Source organism: Rhinopithecus roxellana, chromosome 6, assembly GCF_007565055.1.
Source record: "Rhinopithecus roxellana isolate Shanxi Qingling chromosome 6, ASM756505v1, whole genome shotgun sequence".
Taxonomy (NCBI): Eukaryota; Metazoa; Chordata; class Mammalia; order Primates; family Cercopithecidae; genus Rhinopithecus; species Rhinopithecus roxellana.
In genome coordinates, this window is record NC_044554.1 from 96363410 (window position 1) to 96382403 (window position 18994).

The 18994-nt window shown below is 53.4% G+C and overlaps 1 protein-coding gene across 3 annotated transcripts; it reads right to left on the reverse strand.

Moving 5' to 3' along the window:
• Positions 1-1728: 1728 nt before the first annotated feature.
• Positions 1729-18376, reverse strand: NCF1 (neutrophil cytosolic factor 1). Of its 3 annotated transcripts, XR_004058067.1 has the most exons (12): positions 18209-18353; positions 14006-14086; positions 12315-12390; positions 12051-12216; positions 10662-10717; positions 8130-8252; positions 7559-7666; positions 5868-6315; positions 2975-3090; positions 2741-2845; positions 2369-2514; positions 1785-2061 (listed from the first exon to the last, which is right to left on the reverse strand). XR_004058067.1 is itself a non-coding variant. In XM_010387490.2 (11 exons), the coding sequence occupies exons 1-11, from the start codon at positions 18278-18280 to the stop codon at positions 1940-1942; spliced, it is 1173 nt and encodes a 390-aa protein (XP_010385792.1). In that variant the 5' UTR covers positions 18281-18376; the 3' UTR covers positions 1729-1939. The 3 variants fall into 3 exon arrangements, 2 of the variants coding, with proteins under 2 accessions (XP_010385792.1, XP_030788925.1); XM_010387490.2 differs by lacking the exon at positions 2975-3090 and having other exon boundaries at positions 1729-2061; positions 5868-5985; positions 18209-18376; XM_030933065.1 differs by lacking the exon at positions 2975-3090 and having other exon boundaries at positions 1729-2061; positions 18209-18352.
• Between the last annotated feature and the right edge of the window lie 618 nt (positions 18377-18994).

The window sequence follows — 18994 nt, forward strand, 5'->3', positions numbered from 1 at the left end:
CCGCAACTGAACAAGCAGAAGGGGTGAGGGTTGGTGATTCAATTTCCCACAGCTTTGTGTGATAGCTTTTGGTGCTGGGCTTTTCCAGCAAACCAGGGTCTACAAAAATGCAGAACTAGTTTAGAGCTGCAGTGGTTTTCTTTTTTTCTTTTCTTTTTCTTTCTTTCTTTTTTTTTTTTTTTTTTTTTTTTTGAGACAGAGTCTCGCTTTGCTGCTTAGGCTGGAGTGCAGTGGCGCAATCTTGGCTCACTGCAAGCTCCGCCTCCCGGGTTCACGCCATTCTCCTGCCTCAGCCTTCCGCTGAGACTACAGGCGCCCGCCACCACGCTCGGCTAATTTTTTGTGTTTTTAGTACAGACGGGGTTTCACCGTGTTAGCTAGGATGGTCTTGATCTCCTGACCTCGTGATCCGCCCGCCTCGGCCTCCCGAAGTTTTTTTTTTCTTTTTTTGAGAAGGAGTCTTGCACTGTCACCCAGGCTGGAGTGCAGTGGAGCAATCTCGACTCACTGCAGCCTCTGACTCCCGGGTTCAAGTGATTCTCCTGCCTCAGCCTCCCGAGTAGCTGGGATTCTAGGCTTGCGCCACCACGCCTGGCTAATTTTTATGTTTTCTGTAAAGATGGGGTTTCACCATGTTGGCCAGGCTGGTCTGGAACTCCTGACCTCAAGTGATTCACCCACGTTGGCCTCCCAAAATGCTGGGATTACAGGCCTGAGCCACTATTCCCAGCCATCCAGTGGTTTTCTGAAAGCTTCTGTCAGTCCTTTGATGGTCAGCCTATTCTCTTGACAAATATCTGTTCCCCTTATGATTTTCTCTTGTCTCTAAGGGACCTGGCTCCCCCATCCTCACATACCCACTTCCGCATATGTGGGACAGCTCTCCCTGCCACTCGTGGCCTTCGTGACAAGTTACTTCTTTTGCAAGACTGGCAGCTTCACTTTGTACCTTCGTGTCTGCATTTTGCAGAAAGACCTGCCCTCAGAGCAAAGGCTCTCAGGCCACAGGGCTGGCAGCAATGCTAGGGTGAGCGGTGAGGATGTGTTCATAGTGAATATTTGCTTTCTGGTACAACCTCACTACCAGGGCACAGTCTCAGTGAACAACAGAGGACACCCTGGACCTGTTACTTTTTTTTTTTTTTTTTGGAATAGAATCTCGCTCTGTAGTCCAGGCTGGAGTGCAGTGGCGCCATCTCCGCTCACTGCAACCTCTGCCTCCTGGGTTCAAGCGATGCTCATGCCTCAGCCTCCCCAGTAGCTAGGCTTATGGGCGCGTGCCACCACGCCCAGCTAATTTTTGTATTTTTGGTAGAAATGGGGTTTCACCATGTTGGCCAGGATGGTCTCCAACTCCTGAGCTCAAGCGATCCTCCCACCTCGGCCTCCCAAAGTGCTGGGATTACAGGCGTGAGCCACCGCACCAGGATCTAAGTTATAACATTTTTTTTTATCCCAGCTATAGGGTCACCCATGTACCCTGGATGGCAGCCTGTCTCCTGTCATGAGACAGGGCTGTCCCGCTGCACTGTGCCCACCCATCTTCAGGACTCTTCTGCCAGAGTCCAAGCAGGTGGTTTCTGACCAAACGGTCAGCAGGAAACCGGGAGTTCCTCTTGCACTTGGCCTTGTGCAAACCTGTTCTTGACCAAGGCCAGGGCAATATGCAACCAGACCTCGACTCTTGCAACTTCCCCCTAGCAGAACTCACAACCTCCTGTCCTTAACTTAGAAATACCCCTGGGGCGGAGCCCGGCCCTCCCGGCATCCCTGCAGAGCCTCGGTCCACTCCAAGCAACTTTTATTGAGGGTGGCGGGAGCCGCGCTGGACAGGGGCCGGGGCTGGCCTCGGCGTCCAGACAACAGGTTCTATAGAACACGTATATACAGGGACGGGGCGGGAGGGGCCGAGACGCTAGCTGGGGACTGCGCTCTAGCCTCAGACGGCAGACGCCAGCTTCCGCTTGGTGCTCTCGCTGCAGCGGTTCAGGATGAGGTCAGCGCTGGGCCGCGGGGGCACCGCCGGCTGTGGTTTAGAGCGCTGGGTCTGCGGCTCCTCCTCTGCGGGCAGAGCAGGGCCGAGTCAGAAGCAGCGCCCCGAACGATGGCCCCGCCCACAGTGATCTCTGGCCCCGCCCCGCCGCGTTCTCTAACTCCTGCTCCGCCCTCTGGCCTCGCCTCGTGGTCGTGCCTCTCCCTCTGACTCCGCCTCTTAGGGATCGCTCCGCCCCCTAGCTCCCGCTCCTCCTCTGGGCCCGCCTTCAGTCCCCGCCTCTCCCTCTGATTCCGCCCTCTGGCCCCGCCCCGCCGCTCTCCCGCTGACTCCGCCCCTAGGGTTACGCGGCCTGCCTCCTTCTGCTGCACTCACCGAGAGGGCTCCCGGGGCTCTGCGGTGCCGGCCGCGCCTGGCGGCGCCGCTGCTGCAGAAAACGGACGCTGTTGCGGCGATAGGCGTCCTGGCTGAGGCGCTTCCGCGACCGCTGGTGGATGCTGTGCGCGTTGCGGATGGACGACCTGGCCCAGCGGGACAGGGCGTAGTCAAAGCCCGAGCGCTCCCCTGCCCCCAGGGACTCGATGAGCCCCATACCGCGGCCAGGCGCATCCAGCCCCTTTCCCCGGTGAGGGTTCTGCCTCTCCTGCCGCTGAGAGCCCCCGCCCCGGCACTGCCAAGCTGCCTAGACAGAGCGAAACCGTGGTGCCCCCCCCTCGACCCCGCCCAGCCCCGGGGAACTCCGCTCACCTGCGGGGCGGCGCCCCGCGCTTGATCTGGCGTTGGGCCTGGGACACGTCTTGCCCCGACTTTTGCAGGTACATGGAGGGGAAGTAGCCCGTGACGTCATCTTTCCTGCAACAGAAGCAGCCCTTGAGGCTGGGGCAGTCACCTGGGGGACGCTCAGAGGAGGGGGTTTCAGGGCTCTCTCTGAACAATTGGGGTTAGGTCAGGCTGAGAGGTTGCAAACAACCGGACACCTGCCTCTGTGGGCCTCAGTTTCCTGGTCTGTGCAACTGAGACCCTTCCAGCAATCCTTCCACAGTCTATGCAGGGGCGGAGGTTAGCAGATCCAGGTCACCGCAGGGAACAGGTATTTGCTATAAGACATTGGCAATAATGGGCAGGGCACGGTCGCTCACGCCTGTAATCCCAGTACTTTGAGGGATCTAGGTGGGAGGATTGCTTGAGGCCAGGAGTTCGAGACCAGCCTGGGCAACATAGCAAGACCTCTATTGCTACCTCCCAAAACAATTAAAGAAAAAAGAAGACACTGGCAGATTATATTTGCCAATTTTTCTTTTATGTTAACTGCCTTCTGTCTCCTACGAAACTTTGCCCACCTCCAAGCTACCAAATTCTGTGCTTTCTTCCAAATACTTTCCCCCCGCCCAACCCCAAGACAGAGTTTTGCTCTTGTTGCCTAGGCTGGAGTGCAATGGTGTGATGTCGGCTCATTGCAACCTCTGCTTCCCAAGTTCAAGCAATTCTCCTGCTTCAGCTTCCCAAGTAGCTAGGATTACAGGCATGTGCCACCACGCTTGGTTACTTTTGTATTTTTTTAGTAGAGACAGGATTTCACCATGTTGGTCATGGCTGGTCTCGAACTCCTGACCTCAAGTGATCCACCCGCCTCAGTCTCCCAAAGTGCTGGGATTACAGGTGTGAGCTCCCCGTCCAGCCCCAAATGCTTTTTAGTTTCAGGTTTTACTCTGGGATAAACCTGTGATCCATCTGAAGTAAACATCTGTGCACAGTGTGAGGTAGGGGTCTGGGTTTGTTTTTTGCTTTTTTTTTTTTTTTTCAGTATGGAAATCCACCTGTTCCAGCACCATTTGTTGAAAAGACTTTCCTTCTATTCTCAATATTATATTTAGGAGTAAAAAAAAAACAAAACTTTGCATAATACAAGGTTCACATAAAACCCTAATTCTTGGCTGATGGGAGGATCACAAGAAGATTATCAAGAACACAGGATGGGAGTTAACGGAGTGTGTGTCTAAAAGGCTGAGAAATGCTGCCTCAAAGCCCTCTGGCCCACGGCCCGGCTGCAGGTATGCATGTTGTGGTCCTAGCTTTAAGATAAGCTTGCAGCAGGGCGCCAGGCTGGTCCTGTGACCTGGGGCTCTCAAGACGCCAGCAAAGGCCCAGCATGGAGGCTCATTCCTGTAATCTCAGTGCTTTGGGAGGCCAAGGCAGGAGGATCTCTTGAGGCCAGGAGTTTAAGACTAGTCTTGGCAGCATAGTGAGACCCCATCCCTACAAAAAAATTAAAAAACATTAGCCGGATGTGGTGGTGCTCACCTGTAGTCCCAGCTACTTGGGAGGCTGAGGCGGGAGGATCACTTGAATGAGTTATGACTGTGCTCCAGCCTGGAAGTCAGAGCAAGACCCTGTCTCAAAAAATAAATAAATTTGTAAAAAATGAAGACACAGGAAAGGACCTGGGAGGCCCTGCAGCTCCAGGGAAATGGCTCCACCAGCCACTAGAATTCTGTGATCCCCAGAACCAGAAAGAAAAAAAAAATTAGTATTTCTGCATTCATTTGGAGGATACACAGATGGGAATTGCAATGGAAGCTTTTTTTTTTTTCTTTTTTTTTTTAAGAGACAGAGTCTTGTTCCATCACCCAGGCTGAAGTGCAGTGGTGCAGTCATAGCTCACTGCAGCCTCCAACTCCTGGGGTCAAGCAATCCTGTCACCTCAGCCTCTTGAGTAGCTGGGGCTACAGACATGCGCTACTACGTACAGCTAATTTTTACATTTTTTTTTTGGAGACAGGGGTCTCCCTACATTGCCCAGGTTGGTCTTGAACTTGTAGCCTTGAGCGATCCTCCCACTTCAGCTTCCCAAAGTGTTGGGATTACAGGCATGAGACACCGCACTGAACCACAAGAAAGCTTTAAAAGAAAAAGGACTGATAAAAGGATGTAATCTTTTTTTTTTTTTTTTTTTTTTGTTTTTTTTTTTTTTTTTTTTTTTTTTTTTTTTTGAGGCGGAGTCTCGCTCTGTCGCCCGGACTGGAGTGCAGTGGCCGGATCTCAGCTCACTGCAAGCTCCGCCTCCCGGGTTTACGCCATTCTCCTGCCTCAGCCTCCCGAGTAGCTGGGACTACAGGCGCCCGCCACCTCGCCCGGCTAGTTTTTGTATTTTTAGTAGAGACGGGGTTTCACTGTGTTAGCCAGGATGGTCTCGATCTCCTGACCTCGTGATCCGCCCGTCTCGGCCTCCCAAAGTGCTGGGATTACAGGCTTGAGCCACCGCGCCCGGCCTTTTTTTTTTTTTTTTTTTTTTTGAGATGGAGTTTCGCTCTTTGTCGCCCAGGCTGGAGTGCAATGGCGCGATCTCGGCTCACTGCAACCTCCGCCTCCTGGGTTCAAGCAATTCTCCTGCCTCAGCCTCCTGAGTAGCTGGGATAACAGGCTCCCACCACCACACCCAGCTAATTTTTCTATTTTTAGTAGAGACAAGGTTTTGCCATGTTGTCCAGGGTGGTCTCAAACTCCTGACCTCACGTGATCGTCCTGCCTCAGGCTTCCAAAGTGCTGGGATTACAGGCCTGAGTCACTGCGCCCAGCCAGGAATGTAATTATTTATACAACAGTTCACCATGTTGCCAGAGAAGGAATAATAGTAAGTGGTTAGGGAAAGATCCTAAATCACAAAGATGCATGCACTTGGACAAGGACATTAGATCCCCACAAGACAGGCCAGGGTGGGCTCAACCCTCCCTGCTACTGAGATGGAAACTGAGCCCAGAGAGGGGCAGTGGCTTACCCAGAGTCCCAGGGACAAGTCATCCCAGATACCCAAACACTCCCACCGTGGCTGGGGCTGACTCGGGTGGGTGCCCTGGATGGAGTGGAGCCCTCCTACCTGATGACCCACCAGCCGTCCAGGAGCTTGTGAATGACCTCAACAGCTTCGCCCACGAGCAGGGACACCTCGTCCTCCTCCACAGCAGCGTAGGCCTTGATGGCAACGTACGGCTCGCCTGGTCCACGGCGGGGGCACAGAGCACGGTGTGAGATCTGGCCAGCCTGGGGCTCGCCACCCATCCCGTCTTCTTCTCTCTGCACCTGGGCTTCCTCCAGGCACTCCAGACCCACCCAGGGCCCACAGTTCCCCCTCTTCTGGGTCTCCTCCCTCCATCCTCCTACTCCATCCCGGTTTCCCTCGGCAAGCTCCTGCTGGCACCCTCTCTGGGGGCACACTCTGGACTTCTGCCCTCTGCCCCCTATACCCAGGTGAGCTTGTCCACTCCCATTCATTGCCACCCACTCCGGGGACCAGATTCCACAACGATGAAGGTCTGTCCAGACACCTAAATATGACAAGAGACCAGCCATGAGTAGGTGGGTGGAGCACCTGTCCACGTGGCACTGGGAACTACTTGGCTGTGGCTGTCGGCCTGGGGGCTGCAGGCCTTCCCAGTGTTTAAACAATAGCCACAGGCCGGACGAGGTGGTTCCTGCCTGTAATCCCTGCACTTTGGGAGGCCGAGGTGGGTGGATCACCTGAGGTCAGGAGTTCGAGACCAGCCTGTCCAACATGGTGAAACTCCATCTCTACTAAAAATACAAAAATTAGCCTGGTGTGGTGGTGCACACCTGTAATCCCAGCTACTCAGGAGGCTGAGGCGGAAGAATTGCTTGAACCCAGGAGGCGAAGGTTGTAGTGAGCCGAGATTACATTACTACACTCCAGCCTGGGTTGACAGAGCCAGACTTTGTAAAAAACAAACAAACAAACAAACAAACAAACAAAAAAAACTGTAAATCCACATAAAAGGGTGAAATCACGTCATTTTAAAATGTGGGTAACCAGGCCAGGGGCAGTGGCTCACACCTGTAATCCCAGCCCTTTGGGAGACTGAGGCAGGTGGATCACCTGAGGTCAGAAGTTCGAGACCAGCCTGGTCAACATGGTGAAACCCGTCTCTACTAAAAATACAAAAATTAGGTGGGTGTGGTGGCACATGCCTGTAATCCCAGCTACTCGGGAGGCTGAGGCTGGAGAATCACTTGAACCAGGACATCAGAGATTGCAGTGAACCAAGATCACACCACTGCACTCCAGCCTGAGCAAGGGAGTGAGATGCTGTCTCAACAACAACAAAGATAAATAAATAAATAATAAATAAATAAAATAAAATGGTAACCAATTCTATTATAGTATTTTTTCAAGCTCAATGCAGGCCGCGTTCAGCCCCAGCACTGCCAGTTTTCCCTTTCTGGTCAGTGATGACGCCCCCACCTCCAGGCAGCCCTCCTTCCTGAGCCTAAGGTCTGCTCGTCCTTCAGTTTCCCACTGTACCTGACCACATGCCCATAGACATAACTGACCTCCCACCCTCCCCCATCGTTTGCTCCTCCTCCTGGTTCCCTGTCCGGACCAAGGACATCGAAACCTGCCAGGGCCCCCCAAGCCAGAGAAGATGAGGTCTCAGCCCTGACATTTCTGCCAAGCCAGCAACCAGCCCAGACTCCAAAGCAGTCACTCAACATCCCTGGGTCCCGCCTGCCCCTTTCTCCCACACCCCTATGGCCTGGGAGGGCAGGGGGCACCTGCATAGTTGGGCTCAGGGTCTTCCGTCTCGTCAGGACTGTCCAGGGGCTCGAGGAAAGACGCTGGGATCCAGCCTCGCTTTGCTTTCATCTGACAGAACCACCAACCTGTGCCAGAGATGCGGGAATGTGACTGAGGGGTGGGACCCGGAGGCTCCCTGCAGCCATCAGGGACGGTAAGGACACAGGGACACAGATACACCGATGTCCAATGCTCAGATTTGGAAATATCACCTTCACCTCACTGGACAACGAGGTCACATGCATGCATGCACATATGCTCACAGAATCATAGCTCTGAGCCCACTTCATAATGAGCAGACAGTCCCATACCCACCCAGACAGAACACTCAGACATGCACCACCCCGACCTGCCATGCACAGATGCCCACAGCCATTGCAGGGTGCACACTCAGAGAGAGGGCGACTCGCAGTGTGGGGAGGACATTCAGGGCCCCTAAAGGAGCCAGAGTCCCCCCAGGGGCCAGGCTGCCTGAGCCTTGGCAGGGGGCTTGTGGCTGTGGGTTCCTGAGCACCAGGGGAAGGAGCCCCGTAGGGCGGGAGGTCTGACCGCTCTCGCTCTTCTCCACGACCTCCACCACGTCCCCCATGGCCAGAGCCATCTCAGTGCCCGAGGTCTTCTCGTAGTCGGCAATGGCGCGGTACGTCTGCAGGATGATGGGACCGGTGATGTCTGGGGCAGAGGGAGGGCAGGGTGAGTGGGCACTGCGGGGCCCATCTGGGTCTCCAGAACAGGTGCTGGCATCCTGAGTCTCTGCTGCCCTGCATTTCCTGGGCGCATAGCGTTCTCCAGGCTTTGGCCTCCCAATTCAAGCATGTCTTTGTTCTCATCTGATGAAGTTAGCGAGCCTTTCTCAACTTTATTTTCTTTTTTGGAGACAGAGTCTTGCTCTGTTGCCCAGGTTAGAGTACAGTGACGTGATCACAGCTCACTGCAGCCCTGGACTCCTAGGCTCAAGCAATCTCCCTGCCTCAGCCTCCCGAATAGCTGGGACTGCAGGCATATGCCACTACACCTGGCTAATTTTTTGTAAAGACAAGGTCTTGGGACAATGCCCAGGCTGGTCTTAAACTCCTGGGCTCAAAGGATTCTCCCACCTCAGCCTCTTAAAGTGTTGGGGTTACAGGCATGGAGCCACTGCACCTGGCCTTTTCCCAACTTTTTTTTTTTTTTTTTTTTTTTTTTTTCAGCTGGAGTTTCGCTCTGCCGCCCAGGCTGGAGTACAGTGGTACAGTTTTGGCTCATTCACCTTGGCAATTCTGCCTCAGCCTCCCAAGTAGCTGGGACTACAAGCACCCGCCACCACGCCCAGCTAATTTTTGTGTATTTAGTAGAGATGGGGTTTCACCATGTCGGTCAGGCTGGTCTTGAACTCCTGACCTCAGGTGATCCACCCAACTCGGCCTCCCGAAGTGCCGAGATTACAGGCATAAGCCACAGCGCCTGGCCTTTTCCTAACTTTAAGGTGCACTCGAATGCCTGGGATTTTGCTAAAATGCCTATCCTGTTCAGTAGGCCCCTGAGTGCGTTTCTGACCAGCCCCTTCATCCAGCCGAGGAGGTGCTGATGCTGTTTGTTATTGGCTGAGATCAGTCTTCTCAAACTTCGTATGTTGAAGTCCTAACCCCCCAGTTAGGGCCACTATGCCTTAGAGTGTGGGTGTATTTGGAGATAGGGTCTTGCAAGAGGTAATTAAGTTAAAATGAGGTCATTAGAGTGGGCCCTAACCCAACAGGCCTGGTGTCCTTACAAGAAGAAGAAAAAGCCGGGCACAGTGGCTCATGTCTGCAATCCCAGCACTTTGGGAGGCCGAGGCAGGAGGGTTGCTTGAGGCCAAGAGCTTAAGACCAGCCTGGGCAATGTAGTGAGACCCCATCTCTACCAAAAACTTAAAAATTAGCTGGGCGGCCAGGCGCGGTGGCTCAAGCCTGTAATCCCAGCACTTTGGGAGGCCGAGATGGGCGGATCACGAGGTCAGGAGTTCGAGACCATCCTGGCTAACATGGTGAAACCCCGTCTCTACTAAAAAATATTAAAAAAAAGCTAGCCGGGCGAGGTGGCGGGCGCCTGTAGTCCCAGCTACTCGGGAGGCTGAGGCAGGAGAATGGCGTAAACCCGGGAGGCAGAGCTTGCAGTGAGCTGAGACCCGGCCACCGCACTCCAGCCTGGGCAACAGCCAGACTCGGTCTCAAAAAAAAAAAAATTAGCTGGGCATGGTGGCGCACACCTGTAATCCCAGCTACTTGGGAGGCTGAGGTGGGAGGATCGCTTCAGCCCAGGAGGTCGAGGCTGTAGTGAGCTACGATCACACCACTTCACTCCAGCCTGGGCAATAGAGCGAGACCCTGCCACTGAAAACAACAAAAACAAAATAGTGGCTGGCACAGAGTAAGTGCTCCACTAATGTTAGTTATTATTATTATTATTGTTGTTATTAGCAGAGACTGTGCAATAATATTAGAAACTGCCACAGCCCTGCATCACCTCTGAAGGCCATGTTGGCCTCCAAAACCTGTTCATTCATTCAGCCACAAACACTGCCCCGGCTGCCGGGAGCCAGGGTCTGTGCTGGTCTCTGCACTGCCACCTGCAAAGGGCTCCTTTCAGTCTCCAAGGACCTTCCAAACACCCAATTCTTCTTCTTCTTCTTCTTCTTCTTTTTCTGAGATAGAGTCTGGCTCTGTCACCCAGGCTGGAGTGCAATGGCATGATCTGGGCTCACTGCAAACTCTGTCTCCCAGGTTCAAGCGATTCTCCTGCCTCAGCCTTCCAAGTGGCTGGGACTACAGGCACCCACCACCACACCTGGCTAATTTGGATTTTTAGTAGAGACGGGATTTCTCCATGTTGGCCAGGCTGGTCTCGAACCCCTGACCTCAAGTGATCCGCCCACCTCGGCCTCCCAAAGTGCTGAGATTACAGGCATGACTAACTGTACCCAACCCAAAGACCCAATTCTTTAGCAGGGTAGCTGTGAGCCCTCCCGATCTGCTCCCAGCCCCCGCTTTTTTCCCTGAACACCCCCCAACTCTAGATCTCCTCGGGGTGACCCTGCCCCTGGCTGCCCCACTGTCCTCTCACCTGCCGCGGTACTCTTGCCATCTTTGGGCAGCAAGTATGTCTCTGGCTTTTTTGTCCTGAGGAGAGAACAGTCTGGGTGAGACCCTCGGCTTCCCACGGAGGAAGGAGAGGCGCTGGGTAGAGCTACAGAAGAGCTCCCCAAGAGAAAAGGGACCTGGGGAAGGGAAGGGGCACTGTGGAGAGAAGAGAGCAACCGGACTGGCTGAGGAAGGGCTTCGGGAAGTGACAGGGGCGGGGGGATCTGCTCGGGCAGCCCAAGGGAGGGACATGAGGGGGACACTGCATAGCCTCCTGCAGACTCTAAGGATGCCCTAAGCCTGGGAAATGCTCTTCTTCTTTTTTTTTTTTTTTTTTTTTTTTGAGACGGAGTCTCGCTCTGTCACCTAGGCTGAGTGGCACGATCTCAGCCCACTGCAACCTCTGCCTCCAGGGTTCAAGCGATTCTCCTGCCTCAGCCTCCCAAGTAGCTGGGTTTACAGGAGCACACCACTATGCCTGACTAAATTTTTATATTTTTGGTAGAGATGGGGTTTCACCATGTTGGCCAGGATGGTCTCGAACTCCTGACCTCAGGTGATCCGCCCACCTCGACCTTCCAAAGTGCTGGGATTATAGGCGTGAACCACTGTGCCCAGCCTCTTCCTCCTTCTGGAGCCCTGAGAGAGCAGGCAATGAGGAGCAGACCCCACTGTGGAGTCCATCCTTCCCCCACCTCCTAGGCTGATGAGAGCTGCCCTTCCTTGGACCAGGGGACACCTTCAAGGGTCGATAAGTGCTGGGCGGAGCAATGCTGCCTGTCTCTGTCTTGGCAGCCTGGGTGCCTTGGCGAGGGGGTAACGTCCTGTCCTCATGCCCCCCACTTTGAGCTTCAGTGACCAGAGAGGGGTGGAGAAGGGGACTTCCCCAGCCTGCCTGGAGCTCCCTCGGCCTCTCAGGTGCCTTCCACACAGGGTCCTGGGTACAGGAGACCCTAGACCTGCTCAGTACTTAGCAGAGGCATCAACCCCACATCCTTCTGGGGAGCTCCGCAAGACACCCAGTGCTTCATCTGATCCTCACTGCCCGTTATAGAAATGGAGAACCTGCATTCAGAGAGCAGTGGTGGCCGGCTCCGGGTCCCATGGCCAGGTTGCCGCAGGGTCAGGATGAGGACCCAGGACTTTGGGCCTCCAGCCCCGAGTGTTTCCCCCAGTGCCCTGAGGTGTGAAGGATGAAGGTGGAGGCTTGGTGGGGTCACAGGGGCCGGAGGTGGAATCTGCCTCCTCTTTCTGGCTGTGTGGCTCTGAGAAGGCGGCTTTCCCTCTCTGAGCCTCGGTTTCCTCATCTACAAAACACAGAAAGTCCCACCCCCTTCCCTCTCCTGCCTGGCAGGGTGAAAAGGCCACTCACTGGTTGTCCGTGGGGAGCTTGAGGTCATCGGGGCGCACCTTGAAGAAGTCGAGGAGGTGGGGACAGCGGGAGATCTTGGTGGGCAGGCTCATGAGTGTGCTGCAGTACTCAGTAAGCGTGCCCTGGCGGTTCTCGGCGGCCCGCTGCCCGTCGAACCACCTGGGAGCTGGCACCAGAGAACATGAGGTCAAGCCCGAGAGGGGCTGGGAGGGCAGCTGAGCCCCCGCCACCAACCCCCGGCAGGCAGCTCAGCCCCGCGCTCACCTGGAAGGTGGGGAATGATCCTGTTCTCTGGATTGATCGCCCCTGCCTCAATAGGGAACATTTCTTTTAAGGTTTTCTAAACATTAAAAAGACAAGAAGACAAGGAATATTTGTAGTTTACAACACTTGGAAAAGCACGCGATTGGAAGTGACCTAAATACCTCTCAAAACTACCTAAAAGGCTGAGTGTGGTGGCTCACGCCTGTAATCCCAGCACTTTGGGAGGCTGTCGCGAGCGGATCACTTGAGGTCAGGAGTTCAAGACCAGCCTGGCCAACATGGTGAAACTCCATCTCTACTAAAAATACAAAAATTAGCTGGGAGTGTTGGCACACGCCTGTAATCCTAGCTACTCAGGAGGCTGAGGTGGGAGAATCGCTTAAACCTGGGAGGCGGAGGTTACAGTGAGCAGAGATGGCACCATTGCACTCCAACCTGGGTGACAAAGTGAGACACTGCCTTAATATCTCGGGCCTAGAAATTTCGGTGGCAATCTGGATTCCTTGATTAGCAGAGGCACTGGCCTCTCTGCCTCCCACATGCAAGTCACCAGCAAATCCTTTTGCTTCCAATCCCCAAATCTCTTTGGGATCTGACCACTTCCCACCAACACCACCCTCCTGGCCCTAGGCACTACCAGGCTCCTGTCCACCCTTGTCTGTCCTCAATCCAGTCACCAGAGGGATCCTCTTAAAACTCAGGTTGGCCAGGTTCAGGGGCTCAAACCTGTAATCCTAGCAATTTGGGAGGCTGAGGCGGGAGGATCACTTGAGTCCAAGTGTTAGAGACCAGCCTGGGCAACATAGTGAAACCCCGTCTCTGCAAAAAACAAGTCAGGAAAAGGAGCCAGGTGTGGTGGTGCACGCCTGTGATCTCAACATGGGAGGCTGAGATGGGAGAATCGCTTCAGCCCTGGAAGTTGAGGCTGCAGTGAGCCGAGATCTCACCATTGCACCCCAGCCTGGGCGACAGAGCAAGACCTCATCTCAAAAGAAAAACAAATATTAAAAAAACTGGTAACTCATTCTTAAGAAGATACAAATGTAAAATTTAGGAAAATAACTACCATTGGGACCACAACCACGAGGAGAATGTTTACCAGCAGGTGCATTTGTTATTCGGGATCTAGAACTTGGCTTTGTTTTTCAAAAGTGGTAAGAATGGTTCCGTTCTAGGAACGTTCTGGGAGATCCTGTTTTACTTTAAAATGAGAATTTGCTGTTTCTCATTTTATTCATTGTTTTCAGCAAGACTACTTAAATGTTTCAGGGGGAAAATGTTTTTTAAAATGCCCCCTTAGCTTTGGGAGGCCAAGGCAGGAGGATCACTTGAGGTCTGGAGTTCAAGACCAGCTTAGGCAACCTAGTGAGATCCCCGTCTTTACAAAAAATGCAAAAAATTAGCCACACACAGTGATGCGCGCTTACAGTCCCAGCTATTCAGGAGGCTGAGGCCGCAGGCTCGCTTGAGCCCCAGTGGTTGAGGCTGCAGTGAGCTATGATTGCACTGCAGCCTGGGTGACAGAGCAAGACGCTGTCACAAAAATATATATAAATAAATAAATCCCCTTTAACTGTGGTCTGGGAGGGGATTCTGGGTTCTGCAGTTTCCGCACCACCTGGGCTAAGGTCCTCCCCAAAGGGTGGAGCTGGAACGGTGGGTCCCTCTCCCTCCTCCCTCCCCGCACTCACATGGAACTCGTAGATCTCGGTGAAGCGCCGGTACACCACCTTCTCGGACAGGTCCTGCCATTTCACCAGAAACATGTACACCTGGGGGAAGGCCAGAGTGGTGGGGACCCCATTCAGCTTCCAAAGAGGCTTTGCTGTGTGCACCCAGGATCCCACTACCCCCTGGAGGAAGTCCAGAGGATTGGGTGAGGGACATCTTTGGGTTGGTCCAGGATTGCAGAAAGGACACAAACGTGGACCCCAGTGCTGCCACACCCCAGCCTTGAGACCCAGGGCAAGATGGTCAGCTTCTCTCAAATGGACTCATCTGTAAATTGGAGATCAAAGTAGGACCTAGGCGGCCGGGCGCGGTGGCTCAAGCCTGTAATCCCAGCACTTTGGGAGGCCAAGACGGGCAGATCACGAGGTCAGGAGATGGAGACCATCCTGGCTAACACGGTGAAACCCCGTCGCTACTAAAAAATACAAAAAACTAGCCGGGCGAGGTGGCGGGCGCCTGTAGTCCCAGCTACTCGGGAGGCTGAGGCAGGAGAATGGCGTAAACCCGGGAGGCGGAGCTTGCAGTGAGCTGAGAGCCGGCCACTGCACTCCAGTCTGGGCGACAGAGCAAGACTCCAGCTCAAAAAAAAAAAAAAAAAAAAAAAGTAGGACCTAGGCTGGGCGCGGTGGCTCACACCTGGAATCCCAGCACTTTTTTTTTTTTTTTTTTTTTTTTTGAGACGGAGTCTTGCTCTGCCGCCCAGACTGGAGTGCAGTGGCCGGCTCTCAGCTCACTGCAAGCTCCGCCTCCCGGGTTCACGCCATTCTCCTGTCTCAGCCTCCCGAGTAGCTGGGACTACAGGCGCCCGCCTCGTCGCCCGGCTAGTTTTTTGTATTTTTTAGTAGAGACGGGGTTTCACCGTGTTAGCCGGGATGGTCTCGATCTCCTGACCTCGTGATCCGCCCGTCTCGGCCTCCCAAAGTGCTGGGATTACAGGCTTGAGCCACCGTGCCCGGCCGGAATCCCAGCACTTTTTAGGACTGAAGTGGGAAGATCGCTTGAGTTCAGGAGTTCGAGACTAGCCTGGGCAACATAGCGAGATCCCCATATCTACTAAAAATACAAAAATTGGCGGGTGTGGTGCCGCACATCTGTGGTCCCAGCTGAGGCAGGAGAATTGCTTGAGCCTTGTAGGTCAAGGCTTTAGTGAGCTCTGATTGCACCACTGCACTCCAGCTTGGGTTGGGAGGGGAGGGGAGAGTCAGGCAGTTTGGGCATAGTGGCTCATGTCTGTAATCCCAGAACTTTGGGAGGCCAAGGCAGGTGGATCACCTGAGGTCAGGAGTTCGAGATCAGCCTGACCAATATGGTGAAACTCCGTCTCTACTAAAAATACAAAACTTAGCTGGGAGTGGTGGTGGGTGGTTGTAATTCCAGCTACTTGGGAGGCTGCGACAGGAGAACTGCTTGAACCCGGGAGGTGCAGGCTGCAGTGAGCCGAGGTTGTGCCACTGCATCCCAGCCTGGGTGACAGAGTGAGATTCCCTCTCAAAAAAATTAAAAAGAAGACAACATCGCATCTAACATCCACTGACTTGGATGCGCAAACTGAATCTAATGAAGAGAAACCCAAACCAAGGGACATTGTACAAAGTAACTGGCCCGCTCTCTGCAAAACATCAAAGTTGCAAAAGACAAAGACTGATTAAGACTGATCCAGAATCAGTTGGGTGCGGTGGCTCACGCCTGTAATCCCAGAACTTTGGAAGGTTGAGGCGGGCAGATCACCTGAGGTCAGGAGTTTGAGATCAGCCTGGCCAACATGGTGAAACCTTGTCTCTACTAAAAATACAAAAATTAGCTGGGCGTGATGGCGCATGCCTGTAATCCCAGCTACTCAGGAGGCTGAGGCACAAGAATTGCTTGAACTCAGGAGGCAGAGGTTGCATGAGTGGAAATCGTGCCACTGCACTCCAGCCCGAGTGACAGAGCAAGACTCCATCTCATAAAAACAACAAACAAACAAACAAATAAAACTGATCCAGAATCAACATGGCGAAACCCTGTCTCTACCAGAAAATACGAGCTGGGCGTTGTGGCGGGCACCTGTATTCCTAGCTACTCAGGAGGCTGAGGCAGGAGAATCTCTTGAACCTGGGAGGCAGAGGTTGCAGTGAACCGAGATTGCACCACTGCACTCCAGTCTGGTGACAGAGTGAGACACTGTGCCAAAAAAAAAAAAAAAAGAAAAAGAAAAAAGATAAAAAGACTGACCCAGATTAAAGAAGGTTAAAGGCCATGACATGGATCCTTGAGTGGATCCTAGACCTGAAAAAAGTTTTTACTGCAGAGGACAAGTAGGATAATCGGAGGAATCTCAGTAAAGTCTGTGGGTGGATAATGGTGTTTTGTCCATGTTAATTTCCTGATTTTGACACGTGCATTGTGATTATGTAAGAGAATGCCCTTGATTTTAAGAAATGCCTAACAACTAGTATTGAGAGGTAAAGAAACACGTCTTCAGCTCACTCTCAAATAATTCACAAAATATACCCAGAAAGAGAGGTGTGGGTGAAGGTGAGGGAAAGATTATTGGAGTGATTGGTACTGTTTTGAAGCCCAGTAGCCTTTCTGTACATTTGAAATTTCAAAACTGAAAGTTACAAAGAAAAGGAGAAAAGTGACTAGGCATGGTAGCTCACGCTTGTAATCCTAGCACTGTGGGAAGCTGAGACCAGAGAGTTGCTTAAGCCAAGGGTTCAAGATTAGCCTGTACAGGCCCGGCGTGGTGGCTCAAGCCTGTAATCCCAGCACTTTGGGAGGCCGAGACGGGCGGATCACAAGGTCAGGAGATCGAGACCATCCTGGCTAACACGGTGAAACCCCGTCTCTACTAAAAAATACAAAAAACTAGCCGGGCGTAGGTGGCAGGCGCCTATAGTCCCAGCTACTCGGGAGGCTGAGGCAGGAGAATGGCGTGAACCTGGGAGGTGGAGCTTGCAGTGAGCTGAGATCCGGCCACTGCACTCCAGCCTGGGCCACAGAGCGAGACTTCATCTCAAAAAAAAAAAAAAAAAAAAAAAAAAAAAACAGATTAGCCCGTACAACATAGTGAAACCTCATCTCTACAAAAATTTTAAAAATTAGCCAGGAGTGGTGGTGTGTGCCTGTAGCCCCAGCTACTCAAGGGGGTGAGGCAGGAGGATTGCTTGGGCCTGGCAGGTCGAGGCTGCAGTGAGCTATGATCGCACCACTGCACTCCAGACCTCATTTCAAAAAAACAGGCCCAGGAATGGTGGCTCCCAGCACTTTGGGAGGCCGAAGCGGGTGGATCACTTTGAGGTCAGGAGTTTGAGACCAGCCTGGCCAACATGGTGAAACCCTGTCTCTACTAAAAATACAAATATTAGCCAGGTGTGGTGGCGGGCAGCTGTAATCCCAACTACTCTGGAGGCTGAGGCAGGAGAACCAGTTGAACCCAGAAGACGGAGGTTGCAGTGAGCCGAGATCATGCCACTGCACTCTGGCCTGGGCAACAGAGCAAGACTCTGTCTCAAAAAACAAAACGCAACAAAAAAGAGAAAGGCCTTGGCACATCGGACTAAATGTTCCATACAACCTTCATTCAATTTCCTAAATGTGGTTTCTCCCTGGCCTTCCTATGGGATTAGGGGACCCAGTGGACTTTCCTGTCTGAGCAGGCATTTGTCTAGCCTCCCGGGGGACAGATGGGAGGACTCTTGGCCCCTATGATGGTGTCACCCTACTGGAGAGGATAAGACTCTAACTGACACTACAAGCAGCTGGGGAGAGAGAGAGAGAGCTTTAGTTTCCAGGCCTCCCTCCTGGGAGGGCCACTCTCTGATAGCAGGGCTAGTCAGGGAAGGCTTCCTGGAGGAGTGGGCCTTGGACCTGAGAGAGTGGTAGGCTGCCTGGCCATGGCAGGGGAGCAGAAAGAGGACTCCTGGCTAAGTCCGAGGGCCTGGCTGGGGACACAGGCGGGGACAGTAAAGGGCTGGGGCCCAGGGCGGGTCCAAGGGAACTGTCTTCCCCGGGTGGAGTCCAGGATCAGAGGGGTAGATCCAGGCCCAAAGACCAGGGACCGGGTGCTAAGACCCTGCCCCCTTAGTCCTCACTGGAGCTGGTTGGCCTTGGGACTGTAAGGGTGGCCGCGGTGTCCCTCCCGTATCCCCACCATGGGATCCCCTCCACCAGCTACTCACATAGTGCTGGCTGGGTACGAAGCGCTTCTCAAAGCCCAGCAGGGCGATGTGACGGATGAAGGTGTCCCCCATGACTGGGTGGCCTCCAGTGCTCCCTGGCACTTCCAGGCTGCGCCTTAAATGCACTGGAAAGAGGAAGTCGCTTTTGTCGCGGTCAGGACAGGGGGCAGGGAGGGTACAGAAAAAGGCTTTGCTTCTTCTTTCAGTTTCTGGGGACTCTTCAGGCTTGCAGGGTGTAAATGGGCACAGTCACATTCACACACACCTGCAGGGACAAGGAAAAGGGTTTACACTTGTCCTTCCTGTCGCCTACATGGGCCCCACGGGTTTTGGGGGTGAACCAAGCTGCTTCTGCCTCAGGGCCTTTGCATTTGCTGTATCACCTTGACCATCGTTCCCACCTTGACCATATTCCTCGCCTTGATCTTGTTCCCCCCATTCATCGTCTTCCCTCCATAACTCTCTCCTCCATTTCTCTGCTCAAATGTCACCTCTTCCGAGAAGCCTTCCTTGATAACTTCACATTGCACAGCAAACTTCATACCTTCCTCAGCCTCTTCCTGCCTCCTTTTTCTGCAGAGCACTTATTATCACTGATGCATCACCAATTGCATGTTATTTTTCTTTATTATTATTGCTATTATTCTTTGAGACAGGGTCTTGCTTTGTTATCCAGGCTCAAGCACAGTGGTGTGATCAGTTCATTGCAGCCTCCAGCTCTTGGGCTCCAGCGATCCTCCTGCCTCAGCCTGTGCAGCTGCTGGGACTTCAGGTGCGTTCCACCAT